We start from the raw sequence: 26,182 nt of genomic DNA, 5'->3' as shown, positions 1-26,182 counted from the left end.
ACTTCAGCACTGGCTTCACGATCGAGTCCCCAGACGCGCATGGCACGCGCGCGCACACCGAGTCTCTGTTACTGCGCTGTGTCGCCGCGCCCTCAGCCCTTGGAGCGACCCCTCGTTCCTACAGGCCTGGGTGTCTCTAGAACAGGCGTCCAGTCTTGTTGTCGTTTCAGCAGACGCTTCCAACACGGGCTGGGGGGCTGTGCGTTGCGGGCATGCGGCTGCGGACCTGTGGAAAGGTACCCAGTTGCATTGGCATATCGCCTGGAGCTGTTGGCAGTGTTCCCCGCTCTCCACCGTTTTTTTCCGGTGTTGGAGCGGCAACACGTGCTGGTCAGGACGGACAGTACGGCGGCGGTGGCGTATATCAGCCGTATAGGGGGTATGCGCTCTCGCCGCATGTCTCAGCTCGCCCGCCGTCTGCTCCTCTGGAGTCATCCGCGGCTGAAATCGCTGCACGCCATTCATATTCAGGCAAGCTCAACCGTGCAGCCGATGCGCTCTCACGGCAGCCTTGCGTCCTGGAGAATGGAGACTCCACCCCGAGTCTGTTCAGCTGATATGGGCGCGATTCGGGGAAGCCCAGATCGATCTGTTGCTTCCCCCGAGATCGCTCATTGCCAGTTGTTCTTTCCCTGACCGAGTGCTCTCGGCACGGATGCACTGGCTTACAGCTGGCCTCGGGGCACGCGCAATACGCGTTTCCCCCAGTGAGCCTGCTCGCGCAGTTACTGTGCATGGTCAGGGAGGACGAGGAACAGGTTGCTGGTTGCGCCCCTCTGGCTCAACCGGACCTGGATGTCAGAGCTCTCCCTCGCGATAGCCCTCCCCTGGCAGTCCCTTCGAGAGAGCACCTACTCTCTCAGGGACAGGGCACCACCTGGCACCCTCGCCGATCTTTGAAGAGATTTTTAGACGCGAGGAAGACTTAGGTAACCTCCGATTGCGGTGGCTAATACCGTCACTCGGGCTAGAGCCCCCTCCCCGAGCGCGCCTATGCCCTGACGTGAAGTCTATTCACTGAATGGTGTGTCTCTCGCTGAGAAGACCCCCGTAATTTGCCAGATCAGCGTTGTGCTTTCTTTACGCCGAGAGAAGTTGGAGAGCAGGCTGTCGCCCTCCACACTCAAGGTTACGTGGCTGCCATCTCCGCTCTCATAACGCGGTGGCTGGCAGCACCGTGGGAACGCATAACCTCATCATCCGGTTCCTCAGGGGCGTTAAGCGAATTAATCCACCCCGCCCCCTCTCATGCCCTCTTAGGATCTCGCCCTCGCTACACAAGCCGCGTCAGATCCCTTCGATCCTCGACTCAGTATTTTCTGTCCCTGAAGACAGCTCTGCTGGTCGCGTTGATATCGATTAGAGGGTCGGGGACCCGGAGGCATTTTTCGGTCAGTGACTCGTGCCTGTAATTGGGCTGGCTTCTCTCACGTATGAGACCCCGCCCGCGATATGTGCCCAAGGTTCCTACCACTCCGTTTTAATACGAGGTAGTGAGCCTGCAAGCGCTGCCCTCGGAGGAGGCAGACCCAGCCCTTATTTATTGTCCAGTTCGCGTTTTGCGTATTATCCGGACCGCACTCAGAGTTTAGATCATCTGAGCAGCTCTTCGTCTGTTATAGCGGTCGGCAGCAGGGAAGTGCCGTACCGAAATAAGTTCCCACTAGATTGTGGATGCCTTTCTTTCACTATCAGAGCCGAGATGAGCCGCGTCCCCCGAGAGCGCGTGCGCACTCCACTCGGAGCTTCGCATCCTCTCGAGCGCGCGCACGCGGCGCCCCTCTAACAGACATCTGTAGAGCTGCGGGCTGGGTGACACCCAACACATTTGCAAGGTTTTACAATCTGCGAGTGGAGCCGGTTTCCTCAAGGGTATTAGGTAACCCTTGGTGATTGAGGAAACAATTCGGTAGGGTGTTGAAACACGCTTGCTGCGCCATTTTCCCTAACACGGAGATACGTGCGCCTTTTTATCTGTCAGTAAAGTTCCCCGTCAGGTGAGCCCTGCAGATTCCTCCGTGGCCCCCAGCACTGACTCAGCGGAGGAGTCACTTGCTGGCCCACTACGTTGTAGGTCTGCCCGCTGGTCAGCCCGCGTTTTGGGTAAAGGTGCCTGCTATGCGTGGTCCCCACTAGGCGATCCCATATGCTTATTCAGCCACGGTTAAGTCCCCCCCCCCCTGGGCGGACCCGTGTCTTCCCTCCCCGCTAACCACTCTTTTGCTATGCGTACTCCCCCTTTTTAGGGCTAGTCCATATGTAAATTCTGCCATCTATCCCCCCTTGGGTAACGGATGGCCTCCGCAGCGTCCTCCCTATCGGGATTGCACGCTTCCCAATGTACTGTCGTATTTTCCTAGAATTATCTAGATGCTCACGACTTCCCAAAAAATATATATAAATCCGTAAAACTTCTGTTGAAGTAGGATAAATTAGGGCCAGGGACATGTTGGAGGACCGCGCCCCCCATGATGTGGGTGCGTCACGCTTGCTTGACTATCTCCTCATCGGGGGTGTTGGTAAGGTGCAGTCATTATGGCGCTTTCAATGGGCTCCCAATGCGTGGATTTTACAATCAAATCCACTTATAGTGCTGAAGTTCCCCCCGAAGGGGAACGTTCGAGGTTACTAAAGTAACCCTTCGTTCCCCGAGGAGGGGAACGGAAGCACTATACTCCGTCGCCATAATGACTGTCCCTTAGCTGTTGAAAGTCTCTTCAGCTTAAAAAGGATAGCGTCTGCTGCGCCAGGTGAGCTTATATACTCAGTTGATTGCTTATGCCGCTCACCTGCGCAGGCTTGCGCTGCCAATTCATTCTTAATTGGCCCGTTCAATACTCTTTCAGACGAGTAGCTTCTGAACCGAACCTCCCAATGCGTGGATTTTACAATCAAATCCACTTATAGTGCTTCCGTTCCCCTCCTCGGGGAACGAAGGGTTACTTTAGTAACCTCGAACGTTATTTGCTGAACATCAACGTTGAACAGCTGAAATTAAAACACACATACACACACACACACACACACACACACACACACACACACACACACACACACATATATATATATATATATATATATATATATATATATATATATATACACACACACACACACACACACAGTTGACATCAGATTTATTAAACCCCTTTGAGTTTTTTTTTTCTTTTTTAAGTATTTCCCAAATGATGTTTAAAGCAAGGAAATGTTCACAGTATGTCTGATAATATTTTTTTCTTCTGGAGAAAGTCTTATTTGTTTTATTAATTAAAAAAGCAGTTTTAATTTTTTTTAACCCTTTTAAAGTCAAAATTATTAGCCCTTTTAAGCTATTTTTTTAGTCTACTAAACAAACTATCATTTTACAATAACTCTAATTACCCTAACCTGCCTAGTTAACCTAATTAACCTAGTTAAGCCTTTAAATGTCACTTTAAGCTGTATAAAAGTGTCTTGAAAATATCAAGATAAATATTATTTACTGTCATCATAGCAAAGATAAAATAAATCAGTTATTAGAAATAAGTTATTAAAATTTTGTTTAAAAATGTGTTCAAACAATCTTCTCTCCGTTAAACAGAAATTGGGGAAAGAAATGAGCAGGGGCATAATAATTCAGGAGTTTATTAATTCTGACTTCAACTGTATTAGCACCTGGACTGTGAAGTCCAGGGAAAATCAGGACAGATTAAGGGAGTGTTGTTTGGTTTTACATTTCATGTGTGCACTCTCCCTCAAAACTTATTCATTCATTTAAGCCATCAAGGTGTACGGTTACATATAACTATAGTTGTCAGTCTCTGATGTGAGGCTTTGAGCGAACAGGCAAAGCAGCATTCCAGTCTCGCACTCATTCCTCACTGCAATGTCAATGACTGCCAGGACGTCTTCTTTCATATAATTTATGCCACTTATATCAGCTATCATAAATACTCACAGTTACACCAGAAACTAAATCGCTCCTAGGCTGTGAACACTAAAAGCCCTCAAGTGCTGTACATATTGAGTAGGCTCTTTTTTTCTGTTTGCTTTCAGACTGTTTAAACTGTCGGCAATGTAGCAGATTGTTTACCGGTTGACACAATTCCACGGTATATATCGTCGCCGTACCGCCCAGTTCTAGTGTGTGTGTGTATGTGTGTGGCCTGTGATGTTCTTTGCCATCAGAGAGGCGGAAAAAGAGGCAGATAAAAGTGTGCTTGATAAACGAGTGTGCGACTCCCACCCTTCCTGTGATGGATGATGCAAGAGAAGAGGGGAGCCTCCTCCCCTTGAGAGAGACTACAGAAGGTCTGCGACTGCCAGGGTGCTCAGCGGTGCAGAGCAGGGCTCCCAGAGCACCTTGGGAAATGACAGATTTTTGCAAGCGATCGATAGTCTTCTCTCCAGCAGCCTAACTTACCTCCTGTGGTCGCTCAGGCTATTAATCCGAGGCACTGTAATTTCCTCCTGAAAGCTCCTGGAGGAAGAGGAGGAGCAGGCGGGAGTGGAGTCGGCTCTAAACGGCAGCCTTTAGAGGGCCAAAGAGCGGGTGACATGACAGGGATTTGTCTTCGAAAAGTTTTCCCTCACAAATAATACACTCACAAGCAAGCTTTAACAAATGCTTTGTAGACAAATTGCACCATAACGGTAAGGAAATGAGAGTTGCAGCGCTGCCTCGACTTACTTTCTGTCCTCATTTCCTCCACTTTGATAGTCTCTGTTTGCTTGTCTCCATTTCCTCTTATGAATGTCTCTTTTGCTGTCTTCTGTTATGAATGTTGTAAGCCCTGAGCAGTAATCGGTGGACAGAATGAGTTTGGCAAGAGCGGTTGACAGAGGTGTAGGAACAGTTTGAGAAGTTGGGGGAGTTGGTGAGAGCATGTAATGTTGAAATGGTTGCTGTCAAGAGTTATATAAGGCAGAGACACCCAAATTCTTGCATTTGATGCAGTCCCGCCTTGGTGTTACTTGAGCTAGCAGGACATGTGAATGTTTTTGTGATTATTTTAGTTTAACAAACAAAAATCCTTTCCCAGTATTGGGTTGCGGCTGGAAGGGCATCCGCTGTGTAAAACATATGGCACTGAATAAGTTGACAGTTCATTCCCCTGTGGCTGGCAGGATTAAAAATGGTTAAATCAGTTATAAAATGAGCCTATTTTCAAAAAAAGTGAAGTGTTTCTTTTATTTGTTTTCTTTTTTTAATGGAATATTCACAAAAAAGTGCCCTTTAGGTGTGTTTGGGCCAGATTAAAATAGGAAAAAGAAAAATAATTGTATGCTGATTTGCTAAACACATTGTGAATAGTCATTCTGTCATGTCAGAGATCACATTCTCTCATAAAGCTCTCAGTGCTACAGAGAGGTCTCCTGCAATCAGATCGGTGCTTAGGGCATGGCCTCAACCTTCTTCCTGATGCACACGCCATTGCCAGTGGAATATTTAATCAACAGTGACACTTTGCAGGAAACTGCACAATATCAGAAATGACCCATACAAGATCATTCCCGCTGTGAATTACTGTGCGGTTAAACTCAGATACTCATCTGAATATTTTTACTGCTGCTCAGTGATATTACTTACATCCCCGCTGACACCTGTATGAATGCACGGCATACAAGAAACTGGAGATTTTAAATTGTAAAACTGCGAGTACTGCTGCGGATGGCTGCCAGGTCATTGGTATGCAGTTGCTAAGGTGTTCTGGGAGGCTGTTAGCATGTTGATTTGTGGTTGTTAGGACATTCTACATGGTTGATAGGTGGTTGCTTAGTGACCCGAGTCAATGTAGCCCATCTCCAGGTCTCTCTCATAATCTTTGTGCTTGATTCAGTGCATATCTATTAGATACTTTTCCTCCCATTATGTTGTTTTACCAAAAGTCTAATTGATGTATACCTTGCTTTTTACATACTTTCGTTGTATTTCGTTTGTTGTGACATTGACATTCTGGTCATAGCACCCACTAATTTCATCTTGTCTTGATTTTTTTTCAGGATGGCTACTATTCGCACCGGCCCAAGGAGAAAGTCCGTGTGGACAGCAACAATGAAAACTCTGTTCCCAAAGACTTTGAGAATATAGACAACAGTAACTTCGGTGCACGTTCCCAAACACAGAGACACGCACCTGGCAAGCACAAACAAGGCCTTCTGGAAAAGGCGCATGCACAGCAAAGCCTGAGCAAGAACTCCAATGAGGTCATTCAGTATGCACAGAACAAAGCTGGCCTCAATCAGACGCACACTGATCTTCACCAGAGAGCCAATCCCACCCTCCGCCCACAGCAATCCCAGCAACACCGGCACCACTTCCAGCGACCCAAGCGATCGATCACACCCACTGCTGACATCAAGTATGACCAACCACCCAAATGTGAGATCAGTGGAAAAGAGGCGATCTCTGCCTTGTCCCGTGCTAAAACCAAGGAGTGCCGGCAGCAGATAGTAGAGGTTTACTGCCGCCACAAAGAACACCAGCTCATGCCCGAGAAGGTCACCCGCTACTGTCCTGTAGAGGGTGAGCAGAATCTCATTACACTACGAATTTTTGAAATCAAAATGTTTGGCACATTTAATATATGCTTGAAGCTATTATGTGATGGAAACGTTATGATACGAAAAAATTCCCTACTTTCTAAATGATTGTTGTTGATCTTTGGAACAATTCTGATTAAAATGAAAGCATTTGACCAACATTTTTTAAAGATTTTATTTTTTAAGAATTTAATAATCTGTCAAGTTTGTAAAAAAAATGCTGCTTCTGTTTCACTGTGATTTTCATAGATATTAGGATCCAATCAATCCGAATTAGCTTTTCAGTTTTGAAATCAGATGGTGCACTGGACTGTAGAGATCTGTACGGGACACAATTTTTAGTCCCGTTACCGCCAGGTTTTATTCCGCACCTGACCGCTCCCGCTGTATGTTCAGCCTTTGTTCACCCGCTACCTGCTTAGACTAATTTTCTACCTGACCGTTCGCGCTAGATTTCGATCAGGTTTTCAGAATCTCCCGCTTAAATTGGGTAATACCAAAAGAAAGAGAGAGATAACAGATAAAAATGTAGGTTGTGCAAGGATTGTAGGCTGAATGTCAGTTTTGTTTGCCCCTTTGTGATGGAGATGAGTGCCGTGTAACGTACGGTGAGATTTGTGGCTGGTGAGGCACAGACCCTTTTAAAGTCAGATTAACAAACATATCCACTGAATATATTTGCCAACTACACATTGTGTTAAATATGATTAAATATGCTTCCCAAAAACACCCAGCTGGATGCTACAGAGTCCAGGCAGCCTATAACAAACAACACATAGAACAACTGCAGATGCGCACACTCTCTCTTGCTCACCCGCACTCTCTCTCTCTATTTCTTGTGAACGTTTTATTATTAGACTGCCTGTTCACGTTTTAATCACACCAGAGTAACTGTCTGCTACCGCATTTTATTTGGAAATGTATTCCTGCGTGCAGAGTTACTGAAGTTTGTCCTGCGCGCTTGCGGTTTTTTTTAGTTACTTCTTTGGTTTGGTGCGTTAATCTGATCGTTACTATTATTCAAAAGAAGGTAATGATTCGAACTCAATTGCTTCATACTGTTTTTATTTTTACTTTTTCTTACATTTTACGGGTGATAACAGACAAACAGACGTTTCGGCACAAAGCCTTCCTCAGTGTGAAATGTATTCCTGCGCCACAAGAAATCTGGTCGGGTCCCACAGCTGTACTATAGAAACCTCTACTGGACTGCCTTTTTAGTGACTTTTGAAATGAGCAGTTTTCTGTGCATTTCATGTTGCTAGGCAACCATTGCAACACCAGTCTTTGTGCTGGAGTGCTTGACATCGGGCACTTTTGCTAATTAAATAAAAGAGTTTAAAAAGGCACCTCTTGCTGCAATTTTTTTTTCCATGTGATCAGAGCCTTAGGGCATCCTCACTCTAGGTACAGTTGCCTTAAACTGTCCTGAAGCACAATTGTCCCCCTCCCTTCTCCCCCGACGGCCTGAACTCACCCTGCATTTAGCCTTCCAACCCGGAGTGCGATTACGTCATAAATTATGCTGTTTAGTTTAACAGAAGAGAAGCGCTCTCTCTCAGCTCAGTGGAGATTGATTTAGTTATATCGTTTTGTATTATCTTTTAGTCGTTTGGGATGCAATGACACGCAGTAAAATATTTTGCTGAACAGATCCACACCTTTAGACGCTCATTAATTATCATAAATGTCCACGTGCTGCACATATTAGGAGGTTTGCTGAAGGTGTAGTGAGAATTTTGCGTCTTTAATAAACTTTGACAGATTGTGTTCATTGAAAATAATAATTAATCCATATGAAACAGTCTCTTAAATGTGGTGTTGCATCTTTATTTTCGGGCTCAGGTGCGCTTTAGCACAGCTCTTCCAACTGGGCCTGGGCCGACCAACTGACCCATGCTCAGGCACAGTTTGGATAGCCTAGTGTGAATGCAGCCTTAGTCACTTTTTTATGCACTGGAGTCAACAGATATGTGTTCAATCAGGAACTTTTCAGAATGAGAGTTTTCCCGCCCCCATAGCTGCCTAGCAAAAGTCTTCATCACCACAGAACAGAAAACTGTACTTGTCAGGTCTTTAACTGGATGCTATGATGTTTTCCATTGGGATAAGTACTGATTATAATCATCAGTTTGCACTGGCATGCAGGCAGACATTAGCTGGTGTTCATGGGAATTTAGGATAAATAATGTTCGAAATAATGATGGTTTTCCTGAATTAGATGCCATCCTGTCTTTGGAGGTTTATGGAAGTCGCGTATTAAGAGTCACAGGGCTGGTAACAGACGTTTACAGCGATTGTAATTACAATCAGAGACAGGCTGGAAATGAGATTCTGGATTTCCGCACAAGGTTAGATGGATGTAATTGCTGTACAGTGTTTTTTTCCCCCTTTCCATCTCCCATAGCTGACTACAGAAAACATATTCATGCAATTATGCAGTGCTCAGTCATCTGCACACAAATCAGGACTGTGGATGCGTTCAAATAGAACAGTGACAGATCTTCTCAGTGCTCAGAGCCTCTGCCCAGAGAAACTTCCGGAAACTAGAATGGGTTTTGACATATATGACAGGGACATCACCACAGAGACATGAGTCTGGGATATGCGGAGGTTGTAAGGGGTGAGGCGGGGCAAGAACGCCTCTATTTCCAGCAAGTACAGTAGACCGAGCAAGCCGCATGGAGGATCCTCGTATGTATTTATAAACTATAATTGCATTATACAGTAAAGTAGCACAGTCTTTGATGGCAAACACGTGAGCGGTTTGCTTCAGTGGTGGCAATTAGCTTAAAAACAGCCTGAGTTTGAAGCAAACGGCAGGTTTTTAATGAACATTTTTGAATGATTGAGTTTTAAATGTGGTTTAGGTTGTCGGTCATGAGGGCCCACAAGGAATCTGTGCATTTTTCACATTTTCTATGTTAACTGTTTAGGGAAATCTGCAGAATAGATTGACTGAACTGAGAGTGTTTACAAAGCCCATAGGCTGCTTGTAACCTAAATGGAGAAATATTGACATTTTAGTTTTTTCAATATTTTAGAGGATTACCTCACTAAAATCTGACATCATTGGAGTTATGAATTTTGTCTCTGTAGAAAACTCAGCAGAATTCAGGCCGGACTGCACATGTTGCAAAAATAAGGAATGCTTTTAAGTTGAACAATGCTATATTACTCAATTCATCTTTATTTCTATAGCGCTTTTACAATGTAGATTGTGTCAAAGCAGCTTAACATAGAAGTTCTAGTCAATTGAAACTGTGTCAGTCCAGTTTTCAGAGTTGAACTTCAGTTTAGTTTAGTTCAGTGTGCTTTAGATTTCACTGCTGAAAGTTCGAACACTGAAGAGCAAATCCATCGATGCACAGCTCCACAAGTCTTTAATGGAAAAAAACTTCACCAATTGACGAAAGTGAAGGAAAAAAAAAACTTGAGACAATCCACTCTCAGTTGAGCGTGACCATTTCTTCTCTGGCCAAACTCTTTGTGCAGTGCTGCAGTTTAGGCGCCAGAGGCTGGAGAACACTGGACGTCCATTGTGAAAAAGCTGCAGGTGTGAGTAGGTCACTAGCGGGTGTTCAGGCTACCCATAATAAAGTTGCACATCACCCTATTATTATTATTTTGCAGTTATTATTTGCAGACCCATTTATTACTAAAACTGTTTGTAAATCTTTTCTACTCTGGGGTCAGTAAATTTCTTTGTAGTATTAAATTCTTTTCTAAAGCAAGGGAAATTTTTCCAGGGGTTCTTTTTAAACAATCATATAAGAGTGCTATTTTTTTCTGTCCTGTAGAGGGTGAGCAGACTCTTCTCATACTACAATTTTTTTTAAATCAAAATGTTATGCCAAAAATAAAAACGGTTTAAAAAGGCACCTCTTGCTGTCAAAAAAAAAAACAAAATGTTCCTGTGATCAGAGCCTTAGTCACTTTTTTTCACTAGGGTCACACGCTAATTTTTTCCACATCTATATTTTGCAGTAAAGCCATTTAAAGTACAATAATAAAATTGAATTTATATTAATAAGCAATGGTAAATTTAATACAGTTGAATACACATACTGAATACACAACCGTATGTTATTATATAACTGAATTTTTATCCAGCCTTGGTAAGCATGTGATTTTTTTTTTTTTTAAATCTCTCTTCAAGCTTTTAAATGGTAATGCGTGTCGCTTTAAATGCTACAACAAAGATCTATTTACACTTCTTTACTTGCCATGCTCATGATGGAACAACAGCCGAAAGATCTTGGAGCAAGAAGCAACTTTGAAAATGCTCACCACTTAAAACACACAACTCCGCTTCTATTCCTAGACATTCACGCTCTCTGACAGAATGTCCAGTGTTTCATTAAGAACACATAAGAAACACATATGATGGTCAGGCCTGTCCACCCTATAAAGACAGGGGACATTGAGGGGTTAGGTGATGTAATTACACTTAATAAAGGAGCTTCTTGCCTCTCCCAGCCTCCACCCATCCAGGGTCATCCAAGCTCTCCCTAAGGGCCAGGAGCGGTGCTTCTCCTGCCCCCATTCAGGCTCCGTCACAGGGTCTGGGAGACCGGTGCATTTTGGGACAGTAACGACAGGCTCAGCTCTCAGATTATAGTCATTACCCCCTCACGGCCCATGTCCTCAGTCAGCATGGCTTTGCGCCAAAACATAGTGCCTTCAGTGTAATTTCATACGGGCTTTTAAAATTAACCTCATGCCCTGTAATGAGTAATTCAGCTTGCCCTTCTTTAGAAGTGGCAGGCTATACCATGACATGGAGAGAGAGGCAGTTCGCCACGTACAGTATTTATTCTGTGGGCATTTTTAGAAAGCCACAAACGACCGAGGCTCAGCCCTTGTGGTCTGTGCTATTTGTGAGCTCTGAATGTATGTCTGAAGGAAGCCGGGGATTGGTGTCTTATATCAGCTATTGTGAAGATGCTATCAGTGGAACACTTATAGGCCAATAGGTGATCATGTGGTGGATCGCTGCGGTTCTGATTCCAGCATTATAGCAGTGTTGCAATGGATTGAGGTGCCCTCAAATGAGGTTAAGCAGGTTTAACATAGGTCCTGGAATTTCTGGAATATCATGGAGTTTTAAATATAATTTTTCTATTTCAAGTTTTGCCTCCTGTTATGTTTAGTCTATTTTTTCAGTGCTGTTTTATTCCTTTCTTGCTTGCCTGTTATTCTGTTCATTTTTCAAGTGTGTTCTTTTCTGCGATTGCGCTAGACTTCTGATTCATTTGCTTGTGGGTTAATGAGTAGAAATAACAATCGGGCAAACTACTTGTGCTTTAAACCACAGTGTTTATGACAGTATAATAAAATAAAAAATATATGATGAAAAAATACCAGTTTGCAGCATCAGTCAGCATTACAAGCTGTTTTGTATGGCTAAAAATGAATGGAAGTGAATGAGACTGGAAGTCTATACACTTATACTCTACTACACTACTACTACTACAATTTAAGCTCAGATCATCAGTGAAAGTATTGACCTAATCCTGTTAAAATTCATACCGACAGCTAGGGCCGCACAATATATAGTTTCAGCATTGATATCGCGACGTATGCTTCCGCAATAGTCACATTGCAAAGATATGCAATGTTAAGTTGGCTGTGCAGTATAATTTTTACATTTACATATACAAAACAATAAAGCATGCACTGTTTATTTTACTTTTATCATTGCTCTGTTGCATTTACACAAACACACACACACACACATATATATATATATATATATATATATATATATATATATATATATATATATATATATATATATATATATATATATATATATTTTTTTTTTTTTTTTTTTTTTTGCATTATTCATTCTCCTACCAAATAATCCCAATCGATCAAAATGAATACAATTGGTAACACTTATTTGTACTTATAAAGCACATGTTCTGTAAGATCTTATTCAACATCCCTAATCCTACCCATTACTTAAACTACCTTAATAGCTATTAATAAGAAGCAAATTAGGAGTTTATTGAAGCAAAAGTCAAAATGGTTTGCTAAGATTGAAAACTGAACATTAAAATAAAGTGTGATAAAAAATTCTTTCCAGATATAACGAAGTATATTGCAATATGTATTGCAGACAAACAAAATATTGCGATGTCAGATTTTTCCAATATTTTGCAGCCCTATCGGCAGCTATAATAGTTCAAATAAAAACATCTGCACTGCTGTTTTGGGATTTGAAATAAATCTCTTGTGCTGACTAATTCTGTTGTTTTATTTGATAAAAAATAATACTATTCAAGAGTTCACACTTAGCTGATGATTTACAAAGCTTATTTGGCATGCTGTCCCGGGAGAGAGCCCCGAGCTCAAGGGCTCCTCGAGCCCGGGGCTTCCTCCCGTTGGCAGAGCAAGAAGGGAGCCCGAGCTCGGTGGATCTCAGAACTCCCCTGCCGCTGTAGCTAAGGGAACGTAAGGAATTAGACAAGCTTGATTGTTAAGTATGTTGAATGTCTTTGGATGGTGGGAGGAAACCGGAGAACCCGGGGAAAACCCACGCGGACACGGGAAGGACATACAAACTCCCCACAGAAACACTCACCGGTCCTATAGAACTAGGACCGGCAGTATTCTTGCTGTGTGGTTCACAGTGCTAACCACTGGACCGCCGTGCCGCCCAATCGCAGGTAAAGGAGGAGAATAGGGGAGGAGGGGGGTTTCTTCCAAACGAAGATAAAGTGAACTGAAAACTGAGGCTATTTATGGTGCCTTAGGGCTCATATGATTGGAAGATTAGTGATTAGCAAATACGAGACTGGACGTGATAAATCATAAGCACGTGATCCTCTCGAAATTAGTTTATGAATAAACTTCACTTAAAACATGTTCTATTGTATTATGTTTAAAAATATACAATGTATGCTTGTGATGGCAAAGCTAAATTATTCCAGTCTTCTGTGTCATGTGATCCTTTAAAAATAAACGTAATATGATCATATGACACTTAATAATATAATCACATTTTTTGTGATGCACTGAATAAACTATTTTAGGAATTACTAAAAAATAGAAAGAAATTTTTTTTGATGTTTTTTTTAACTCTAGAGGGTTTTTTCTATTTATTTATTTATTTTACCCTTGCTAAATTAAAAGTTTACATTTTCTGTCCCCAAACTTTTTAAATAGCTACATATACCATTAAGATAGTTCATGAGCAGTTTTTGACAAACTAATAAGACGTTGTCTATTTATATATGTAAAATATATTCAAACAAAGGTAAAAATGGAACAAAATAAATACATTTCTGACAACTGACTTACAAAATCGATTCTTCATGATCTTAATTTAGTCTTGAGTCCATTTTTGGCTAATGTGTGCATCTGTGTGTGTGTGTGTGTGTGTGTGTTTGTTCAGGCAAAGTAAACATGAATGTGCAATGGGAGGAGGACTCAATGGAGACTGTGCCTGCAGTACCAGTGCGGATCGCCTTCATGTTGGTGGTCCACGGACGTGCCGCACGCCAGGTGCAGCGACTCTTCAAGGCCATATACCACACGTCTCACTTCTACTACATTCATGTGGACCAGGTATAAGTTCAACACATCGACTTTTATTAATGAACTCACTAATCAGACCTTAGTGGGATCTTTATCAGATTTTTGTGGCCTAACCCGACTGACTAAACTGATTTTGCTATGACTTTTCTTACAATTTGCACAAAAATTTGTGGCATTTTGATATGCTGATTTGCCAAAAAAAAAAAAAAAAAAATATATATATATATATATATATATATATATATATATATATATATATATATATATATATATATATATATACATATACAGCTGAAGTCAGAATTATTAGCCCCCTTAAATTATTAGCACCCCTGTTTATTTTTTTCCCCAATTTCTGTTTAACGGAGAGAAGATTTTTCAACATATTTCTAAACATAATAGTTATCTTTGCCATGATGACACAAAATAATATTTTAATAGATATTTTTTCAAGACACTTCTATACAGCCTAATTGGGGGAAAAATAAACAGGGAGCTGATAATTTTGATACATATAATATATATACATACGGACATTTGTATTACTTTTGGACCTCATGAACCATTGCGTCCATTAAAAAAATAATTGTGAATACATGTCACAATGACATCATAGAAAGCATCTAGGCCCTGAATTTGCAGAAAACTTGTGACATTTCAGAATAAATGCGAGATTCACAAAATTGTGCAGAGTTTGCATAATTTTGAAATAAATTCAGTGATCGTAAAATCCTGGAGGAACTCACTAATTATCTAGTGGTGGCTGATTGACCAGTCGGAGCCATAGTGGGGGATAGGGAGGAGAATACTTGGTAAACAATGTGCTCTAAACCCCTTCATTCATTCATTCTTTCAGTATAAGCTGTTTCAAAAGCTTGATGGAGGAATATTAAAGAGCCATACTTCAGTGTCTTTCACACCATTTACTCTCCCAGTTTGGAAAGTGATAGAGTGTGAACATGAAAGGCTGTTTGTTCACACACACACTCACACACTCATTTACACACACAACACTGCAACCCCCTCCGTTAATTACACACATACAAAAATACACTTAATGAGCCACTTGAATTTATGGCAGGAATGCGTAGGGCAAGAACGCTGTCTTGTAATTTCAAAAGAGCAGGATAAAGAGCTGCTTTTCAATCAGTCCATCATCATGGAGACGAGCTTTATGACTGCGTAAAACAAGCAGAGGAAAAGAGAGGAGCCGAAGGTGGGGTGGTGGAATACAGAAAACACCACAAATCAAAGACTGTCGTGTGAATATCTCATGACAAACATTCACACATGCTGTAATACAAATCAAATCACCTTATAAAATAGATGTTTTTGAACCAGATATGTGTAATTTTGAAATAGTATCATGGAAGATGACTTACAAATTTTCACAATTTTTAAAGTAGTCACGTCATAGATGTTTCTACACTGTATGACTATCTGGAGTAGTGTTCTGTCGGTGCTGTGTTTACACTGCAGGATGGATTGGCGACAGGGGGTTTTACACTGAATTACTTTACAATAGGAAGAATCGCCGACAACTTTGTCTCGGTCCGCAAACTACGTCTCGCAACCAAACACATGCGAGAAGTCAAGATCAAGTAATATATCTTTAGTTATTAACTACATAATGAGGAAGAAGCCTTTAGTGGGGCAGAAAATATACTTATTTTGCTCACCTGGCTTTTGAAGATAATTAGTCATTGTTCTTCAACTTTTTTCTTTCTCCGGTTGTTTTCTGCTTGTGGTATTGCTTAGATGACACGTCAAACAGACAAATTATAAATTTTCATTAGTTTTTCCTCCATTTCTTGGGTTCAGTAGACCGAAAAAAGAAGCCCTTTTAACTTCACCCCCAAGCTCCTGCTGGCCTGCAGATACCCTTACTAGTGGATGCTGCTCTCTCATTGGCTGTAGGTGATCGCCGATGTTATTTTTTTATTAGAACACATTTCACATTGCATAATTTAGAATTTTGACTCATTGACGATTCTCACAGATCACGTCTTTGATAGATCACACTGTGTGATTGTTAATCATGAGAACAAGCACCGATCTGCCCATGATTTTAGGCATTTGTTTGAGATTTTCTCAAAAACCTGTCGGCGAGTCAAAATCAGGGCTTAAATGGTGCAGTAAGAACTCGGTAATACTTTTAGTACAAGCAGAGCTACATTTTAGTGATACACAGTATATTTTAAATTGGTTTGTGGGTCAATAGTAAAAATCCATTCAAAGATCTTGACGTCTCACAGCTTTTCTTAAATAGAAATTTTTCAGATTTAACTGAAAATTTGTGTTCTAAAGAGAGTTTGGAACTGCAAGAGGGTTAATAACTGATAAGAGTTTTTGTTTTGGTGTGAGCTGGCCTTTTAAAATTGTGTGCAGTTTTGATCATCAAGTAAACTCTTCTCTATTTTTTAAGGATGTTTAGGTGCTTGTTTTTTAACTGGAAAGCAAGACAAATCCACTTATTAAGAAAACATTGCAGTGAAACCACTCGACTGTTTGAAAAGCCTTCATTCACTTCATTCAATCAGTTTTTTTCCCCCACAAGGTGCCCTTAGTGGATGGTCAGACTTTGTTTATCTCATAAAGACGCTGGTCACGTTTGACTGACTGATCCCAGATAAAGTTCTCAGACTCCAAATTAACCAGCGCCTGTCTCTTTTTTTCACCCCACAGCGATCCAACTACCTGCACAGGCAGATGGTGGCTCTCGCTCACCAGTATCCTAACGTCCGGGTCACATCGTGGCGCATGTCTACAATATGGGGTGGTGCCAGCCTGCTCACCATGTACCTGCAGAGCATGAAGGACCTGCTGGCCATGAGGGATTGGTCCTGGGATTTCTTCATCAACTTGAGTGCGGCTGATTACCCTATCCGGTGAGTCACTAAACATGTTTACATGCATGCCAATATGCTGATAATTCCCAAAATCTAATATTAAAATAACTCATTGTTACTGTTTACATGTAAACCATTAACCCAGCATTGCAGGTCAACAGTGTTTACAAGACTGTATGAATCATTTTGTTTCCCAGTAGTAGGAAAATGAAATATTACAATTTGCATATTTAACTTCAACTGTGAGTATTTAGTTTGTTTGTTGGTTGGTATCTTGTTGAGAAAATCATGTTAAGAAACTGAAATATTTCCACATGCCAGCTTAAAATGTATGGTTCATGTAGCATATATATTAATTCAGCAGACCCAAAGCAACTTACTGTAGGAATTAGCATAATAGAACAACTTTAGTCCACAACAACGATATGTAGATCTAAATTCTTTTTGTGTCAAACACATAATACAGATGAATAGAATGAATAAGGAGTGCCATTTTTGGAGGATTAGGTGTTGAAGAAATAGTTGTGTCTTCAGACGTTTCTTAAAAATGACTGAAGATTCATTACACCAGCAGGGAACATTAAATGTGAATGTTCTTGAAATGTATTTTTGGGATGGTACCACAAAGCAACACTCAGTAGCAGAATTCAACATACTGTCAGGTACAAACCTTAAGTAGCGGGTTCAGGTAAAGGGGTGCAAAGCCAGCAGTTGTTTTGTAGGTCAATGACAGCTCTGTGAGTTTGGCGATTGGCAGCTAGTGAAGATTGATGAATAAAGGTGTGACATGCACTCTTTTTGGTTCGTTAAAGACCACTCTCACAGCATAGGTGAGATGGTGTTGGTTGAGAGGTCAGCCAAGGGAGAATTGCAATTGTCCTGCAGTAGCCTAAATGGAAAAAGAGTCTGGATAAGCATTTGAGTCTGATGTTCTAATAGGTAGGGCCTAATCTTCCTGATTTTGTTAAGAAGGAATCTGCATCAGGCAATACTAGCAATGTCGAATATAAACATCTCATCCAGACTCATTTCTGGGTTTCAGCAGTTGTGATTTTTTCAGTATAAGTTGAAAAAATATGATATGCAGCATATAATACATAAACTTTTTATACTGCAGTCTGGAATACTTGATTCTGATTGGTCAGTCGCAACGTTCCAAAGCATGTTATTCCGAGATAACAAATGCTGAATAACACAGCCTTATTCAGGAACTTTGAATTATCTTGACCATCAGTGAATACGTTCACATCCATAAATATGTTTGTCTCTCTCCGCTGTTTTTTGATGGTTAGGCTTCATCTTGTGACTAAATAATACATAGGTTAGTGTATGCTCTATTCAGCTGTTTTCATTTCTATCAACTTTAATTAAACAGTTAATAAACTATTACGTCTCAAAACAATGTTTTAGCAGTCTTGTAATAAATGGGATAAAGTACATCAAGGCATTATTCTGTAATACCAGCCACCTGGATGTACATTACAGAACATTTAATATGCATCATTTCTTTATATCATACCATTCGTATAATTCTTTGGGTTATAATTCTTTAAATTTGTAATATATGTAACGGAGGCCACCTAACAAAGTGCTATGCAGATAAACCTCACTCATCTGACATCTTAAGGTGCTCTAGCGACAGATGTTAGAGGCCATGGTCTTTATTATCCTCCTTGTTAGAGCAACCAACTCCCATGCAAAGAATCGCCGGTTCGATCCCAGCTCAGAGCGGGTTGAGTGCAGTAAGACAAGTGGGTTACAAATACATATACATATACATATACATATACATACTCTTGCCTTTAGAGTAAAAAAAAGTTTGCTCTGTCTGGATGTTGAATCCGCAGTAAGGCACGTTTCTATCTTCTATCACCCATGCACACTTCAAAAATCTGACAGAAAGCAGGATAATGTCTTTACTTCCTAGGCGAAATCCGTGTAAGTGGCAAAAATCCAACTTTGACATCCTGTTTACGCTTAAGCCATTTATCACCTTACTCTGATAATGGAAAATGTGTTTACATGACCACATGTCAACTTATTAAAGATAATCAGGTTAAGAATGTGCTTGTACACGCGTAACTCCACTTTTGACTGATTTTTCCATTGACATCATTTGCATTGTTTGGTTTGTCATTGTTTTCTCTCTGGAGCGATTCCGCATTTTATTGGTTGTCGGTGGGAACAATTGAGTTAACACCTGACTATCGTCTTGCTGTGGGCTGCTAGGAGATTAGTTCCAAGCAATGTCACAATTTAGTTTAGCTGGGGATTATGGGTAATTGAGATCACCATTGGCTGCTTGATCTAGTGTCGACAAGTTTGATGGTTCATAGAACTGCTGGGGGATTACATTTAAGTGCCTTGTGGAGATAGCAGTTGTTTATTCAGAATAAGTGCAATTTAAAATTGATGAAGCCTCAACACCTGAGCAAAACAAGGAACTCATAGATATTAAGCTCTGAAATTTACTGAGAGATACTGCACTGTTTATGTCTGAATATTAAAAAGGGGAATGATTCATAGGTGTGCATTAGTTTGTAGCGTGTGTTTTTTATGTGTACTATATTGAACAGAGTTATTTAGACTATCTTAATGATAACTTTTGATTATTTTAACAGCCTATTTTACAGCCTTTTCTGTAATGTAAATCAATAAATAAATGTAACTAAAAGAAACAAAGAACAAGCGTAAAATAGAACTAACAATAATAATAAAATAACAATTATTATAATAATAAAATAAAAATATAATTATTTTATTATCAATAATATTAAATTATAATAATACTGGCTTTATAGATTTAGAAACACATTTAAACACAATATATAATATCATGAGGTTTGATGAATAAATTATGTATTTAATAATAATTTTTTTAAAAATTAGCTGAAGCCATCATAATAAAATCCTTTAGTTAAAAATTTATTAAAATGAAGCAAAAATAAGTAGCTAACAATAAATATTTTATTTAAATATTAAGTAAATACATAGATTTTATAATTGTATATAGATTTTTTTTAAATACATAATATGATAACGAATAATTTAACATTTTTGAAATCATTAAAAATTTTACATCTTTCCTGTCATCCTTTTTGATTAAACACCTAATTTATTCCAGGATTTTTTGTACGCATATAAACTTCCAATTTAAAATACACACATAAATTAATAATAATAAAACAGTCCTGAGTTTCAGGATCTCATTCCATTACCTGTAACTCAACGTGGCATTTCTGTCGGTAAGCTGAACTGTGCCTGAAGATTTGAATTATGGCCATGATAAATGCCATTTGTGTGCATAACTCTTGAGTCTATAATGAGGGCAGGATGAGAGGTTGAGTAACCCAGCAACTCCCCCGGCTACAATCAATATTACAGCCATGTCATTTTCTGCAGCCCTCAGAAATCAGGGTGTTAGAGATCGATACAGCCCTGTGATGAATTCTGGCCTGTCCCGCGCAGCCGTTCAAGGTTAATCCGGCCTCTCTATCACTCAGTCGCACGCCACACCTCCAAAGCCCCTTTAAAGCAGGACATCAAAGAAAAATAAAATGATTCTTTTCATCTGTGGTGCCGAGTCGGATTCAGGTGCAAACTATAAGTAGCCTGTCTCTCTGTCTGTTTGTGTGTGAGAGTGTGTAGAGCAGTGATGTAGTTGCTATCATTTGTATTATACTGTGCAGAAACACCATTTCTCTAAAACATGAGGACAAATCGCTCCATTAAGGAGTCGGATCCGGCTCCTCCGGTTGCTGTGATGGAGAGTTATTTCTCAGTCCACTATCACAACAGAAACAGGGGTCAGAAGAGAGGAATCTGCGAGGAAAATAAACTCGGCAAAAGATTTGCTGAAAGCAGGTTGAGGAAAACAATAAAAGAAGCCTAAAAAAGGGATATTTATGTTTTTAAACATGATACTTTTATCATAAACATTTACTGTTAATCGTTTAATCGATAAACTCTTTATCAAGGTTTGGTAAAACAATGTATTATTTTTTGTTTTTCTATCTGTGAGGTTAAAGTATAAAGCAGGGGTGCCCAAACCTTTTCCTTTAAAGGGCCAGAAACTAGATTAAGGCTAGTGGGCAAAAAATAATCATAGCTGCCATGGGTACTTCATAATGTATATAAAAATATTTTTAAGTTTAACTAGAAAACACTGCTTTGCATTAATCAGTGGTGGAGAGAATGCTGAAAAATCATACTTAAAATGGTAAAAGTACCATTACTTGCCTTAAAAATGTAGTGCGTGTAAAAGTATCTGTTGTGAATATTACTAAAAGTAGGAGTCTAGACCTTTTAAAAGTACTCAAGAGTAGTAAGTAGTGAATATTACGCTGTAAAAAGCTGAAACATTTACATGTAATTTGTGGATGTGTGTAAACGAAATATTCTGTAGTGCATTTAGTCATTGCCTAGCAGGCACACAGCGTCACAAGATGTCAATATTAGGTTAGATTTAGATTGTGGTGTTAGGTGACCTAACTTTTATGTCTAGTCAGTGTCTAAGGACAATGTTATTTTGATGTTGTGGATATTTGGTTGATTTTAGTTTGTGTTAGAAACTGACAAATATCCAAAGTCAACATCTTAAACCATTGTCATATTGATGCCAAATACTGACATTTATTCATCAGGTTTGGTAACCAAAATCCAACGTCTGATGAACGTTATAGTGGTAACATCCACACAACGTCAAGCTGTAACACCATTAGACGTTGATATTTGGTTGATTTTAGGTTGGCCAATAATGTCGGCCTGACGTTAGGTTCTGACGTCATCCCCATTTTCATTTCCAAACAAAATGCAACATCCCCATAGTATAACGTCAATCTGACGTCATGTTGTCGTATTGTGTCTGCTGGGTGTTTAAGACTATTTCGGTCATCATACAGTAAACATTCGTCATCTTCTCATTAGTGACATGCATCTAAGTCTCTAGGTCAATGTGTGTAAAGAATTTAGACACGTTTAACGCTTCCAAGCCGTTTGTTCCATTTATATAGCGCCTATGTCTTGAGTTAGTTCATTATGATGTGATTTACCTTCCATATGTGATTTGATTGGAATTACAGGTCTGATATTTTCTAACCCCCATAGACAGAAAAAAAGAAAGTAGTGACTGCAGGTTGAAGGAAAGTAGTGGAGTAAAAGAACATAAACAGCACTAAAAATGTAGTCAGGGGAAAGTAAAAGTACACATTTTAAAACTACTTGGTAAATTACAATTTCTGAGGAAAAACTACTCATTTACAGTAACTGGAGTATTTGTAATTTTTTACTCTACACCACTGGTATTAACTAATGCAGGATAATTTTTATAATGAACTTATTACATTAAAAACAATCTCATTTCAATGAAGTTACGCTAGTCAAGCTGCACCTGATTTTGCCTTGATTTGCTTGCAGATGTCTTCTGTATTGTCCTCGATTAGTCGAGTGACAGTATTTACATTTTTTACAGCAAATAAAGCGTTAAAGAATAAAAGTATTTATTTACTTATTTACAATTAACATTTAAATAAAACATTTCATTTCAGATGGCTTTTTTGTAGTTTAGCAAAAAAAAAAAAAGATTAATTTAAACTAGAAATACCAATCTCTGTTAAAATCATTCACTCCAATCCTGCCCATCATTCATACTCCTTTCTCAGATGGGATAAGGGGCCAAATCAAAGGATGCAATGGGCCAACTTTGGCCTGCGGGTCCTAGTTTTGCCATCTCTGGTATAAAGAGTGTAGTTCTCTCCACTTATTCAGCAGGTTTGGTTCCAAAAATTTCCCAAAACATTATTTTTAAGCATTTAAGCATTTAAAGCTATTGAACAAAACAACCAGCTACAATGTAAATAACAACATTACAAACTTTAATTTAAAGCAAAGACGCATATAAACAGGTGCTATAGTTTCCCCCACAGTCATGACATGCGGTATAGGTAAATTGAATAAACTAAATTGCCTGTAGTGTATGTGTGTGAATGAGTGTGTTTCCCAGTGTTTCCCAGTACTGGGTTGCAGCTGGAAGCATATTCTGGATAAGTTGACAGGGTTCATTCTGCTGTGGTGACCCCTCATGAATATAGGGACTAATCCGAAGGAAAATGAATGTATAATGTTAAATAATATTCACAAATACAGTAATAAATGTATTGTTCGTTGTTTATTCATGTTAGTAAATGCATAAGTAACATCAATACAACCCTACTGTGAACTGTTACCAACTATACATAGTATTTTAACTTACTGTTCTAGTCCTGATAATACATACTAAACAATATTCATCTTGAGGATTTGACCCTTCAAACTAATGTTTGATTACATAATTTCCTAATTTTTTTCTTGCCATTTTTCTTTAGTTTTCATTCTTCTTTTGGGTTTATTTTTGCTTGAACGGCACTAGGATGTTTGTGTTTACACTGCAAACATCATCCAATACATTTTTTGTTAAAAATATCACATAATCATATTACCTAGGAAGGAATGTACAGAAATCTTCAGGGCTCTATTGCTCCAGGTGAAAGATGAAGAATAGAGCACAACCTGTCAAATCATGAGGACAGAGGCTGTTGGAAGTCCATTAAACCTCATCTCAGTTTGTCGAGGGAGACATGAAGGGTTATCGTTTTGAGACTGAAAGTTGAGAAATCAAGTGCGAGATGGGAAGTAAGCTGAGAAATACATGGACAAAGATCTGCACGCCTGACTTCCAGTGTTTTTGCTAAAGGTTCACTTCAGAGATGCTGCAGACTGCACTTGGCTTCATAGTGGCTGCTCCCATTATCGCTTAATTGTGAATGACAGCGCGTGTTAGGGGTCCTGAGGGGGCATCTTCGGTCTCCTAAAGACCTGTGCACAGCCCTTTCGCTGAGCACTTTGTCCACATGTCGTGACTGTGGTGCCAGGGGACGTGTGGTACCTGTGTCTGGTGACTTAGCCGCTTATTTTCCCCTCTAATTCCCTCCTGATGTCCGTCCTTCTGCATGGATGCCTGTGAAAGGGGCTGACAAAAAGCTCTCTGCTCTATAGGCGAGGCTGGACGCCAGAGGCGGAGGGCTCTGTTACACAGTGGCTTTGTTGGGAGCGATGGGCTCTTTTCTTCCATTTATCCGCACCATCTTGCTCTTTTTCTCTGGCCCTGTTTTTAAAGTCAGCGCAGCTGTATTTATGGCCTTTTCATGAAGAAAGAAAAGGAGAAAACACTGAGTCTGGACTCTGTTGTTCTCCTCTTCCCATGTGGTGGCACGGGCTCCATGACACCCTCTTCTGGAATGGAGTCACTCTGCAGACTGTTAAGAAGTGCTATACAGTATACTATATTTAAAAACCAGATGCTTTTTGTCCATTATTGATAAGTAGGAGGTGTAATCTATGCAAAAACAAAATTAAACCTTCTTTGTTTGAAACGCATTAGTATTTTACAGTTCAATTAAAAAGAAAAGCTGAACTAAAGATACACATAAAAAGTGGTTCCTATTTCTTATGGTTTGTTCAACATCACACATGAAACTAAACGTTGAGCTGTGTATTGTTGGATTACTGATTTTCCGTGCAGTACGGTCTGCTCTGGTCTAAGGGCTTTATCATACACCCGGCACAACAAGGCACAAGACACGTTTGCTGCAATTTGTTGCTATTTTCAGACCAGCGCAACCCTAGTTTTCACGTTTTGCGCTACATTGTTTAATGTAACAAGTCTATTTTGTGCCACTTTGTTGACTTATGGGCATGTTAGTCTAAAATAGAGATGTGTTGTTGGTGCGTTGCTATTTTGAAGAACTGAAATAGCCCGCACCACTCACTAACTGAAAGCTGGTCTAAAGTCCATTGCAGAGCATGTTAGTTATGCACCTATGCAGTGGCAAATGCTTAGACATTGCTTAATACAAACAGAATGTACAGCAATACACAAATATCTTTATATATTAAATAAATTAAAGGATTAAAATGTTCAAAAATTATCATTTTCTACATAAATATAAAAAAATGTTTGCTGTAAATTAGAACTAAATTTAGAACTAGTTTTGAAACAAATCTTTGCGCTCAACAAACAAAATTAAATGTAGGCTAATAGATGTCCTCAGTGGAGTGAGTTTCCACCGTTTCCTTATCTACAAAAGTAAAAAGGTAAAGAGTAAAAATAAAGAGAAAGAGAAAGTAAAAAAGCCAAATGGAGGAGGCTCGTTCTTTATCTTTGCGCTGCAGATGGTCTGTTTAACTGTTCTCAAAGTGAAGCATTCCTTTTCTCTTCTTACAAAGCCTGCCATGTAAATAGCAAATGCACCATGGCGAGACACAACAGACTCTTAAAGGGAATGTGAGATGAGACTGTGATTGGTTTAATGCACATTATGCTCAAAACACACCCATAACTCATTGAAAAGAAGAAGCACAACCCTGTTAGACCATGCGCCATGGCGCAGAGCGTAATTTTTTGTCCTTAAAATAGCAAAAGTGTATTCGAAAACCCCCCTAATGATTTTGCGCCATTCGCTTTAGACTTTGCGCCTAGATAAAATAGAGCCCTAATTGTTCAGATTGGATTGTACAGTGCTGGTTCAGAAGTATTGTTTTTCCCGTAGTGATATTTAAAAGGTCTTTGCTAAAGCATTATGAATTATGAACCAACCAGCAATGAGGAGAATCACATTACAAACTGTGATTTGAATCAGAGTGTTTGAAAGCGTACTAATGTAAGTGTTTGAGTACTGTACTATACGTCATTATTGTCACATTACCTCACTAACTAAAAATTAAAAAAAATTTCGAGGCACTCAAGTGGACTTGAAAATAAAAAGCCTTTAATAAATGAATCATTAAATATGTTAGCCAGCAATATTTTTTATGATTGAGTCCATATCTATTAAAGACCTTTTATATTCAAACCACTTGAGTGCTTTGGAGTTTATTGTTTTTTATTTATGAGTTACAGTACCTCTCAAGCTACCAGTTAGGATCATTACCCTGTAATACACACATTTTGGTTTGTATTGAAGATTTTCTCATTGCTTTTATTGACAAATAGTATACGCTTTAGAAGTCTGATTGAAAAATGATCCATTCACTTCCATTTCATTCATCACCACTTATATCTGTGCATACATGTCATGCATAACTGTCCTAATTTAGCATGTCGTCCAAATGCCTCCAGACAATTAGCATATGGTCAACAGACCTTAAAAATCGAGAGCAAATCTCCCTTCTGTCTCTCTCTTTTCTCGTGTTCTCTCCCTCTCGGACTGATGCTCATTATTATTGCACAG

At 39.7% G+C, this 26,182-nt stretch overlaps 1 protein-coding gene across 1 annotated transcript in view; it reads left to right on the top strand.

Annotated features, from left to right (window-relative positions):
• xylt1 (xylosyltransferase I) overlaps nucleotides 1–26,182 on the top strand; it is a 106,473-nt gene that overhangs the window by 49,330 nt on the left and 30,961 nt on the right. Inside the window, 3 exon segments of the mRNA NM_001172397.1 lie at nucleotides 5,983–6,505; nucleotides 13,925–14,097; nucleotides 16,753–16,955. Of these exon segments, the coding sequence (NP_001165868.1) occupies nucleotides 5,983–6,505; nucleotides 13,925–14,097; nucleotides 16,753–16,955 (899 nt within the window).

The sequence above is a fragment of the Danio rerio genome, chromosome 3 (assembly GCF_052040795.2).
Source record: "Danio rerio strain M-AB ecotype USA chromosome 3, GRCz13ab, whole genome shotgun sequence".
Classification (NCBI taxonomy): domain Eukaryota; kingdom Metazoa; phylum Chordata; class Actinopteri; order Cypriniformes; family Danionidae; genus Danio; species Danio rerio.
Note: the sequence above shows the minus strand (reverse complement) of the source record. Positions and strands in the feature narration are given on the sequence as shown.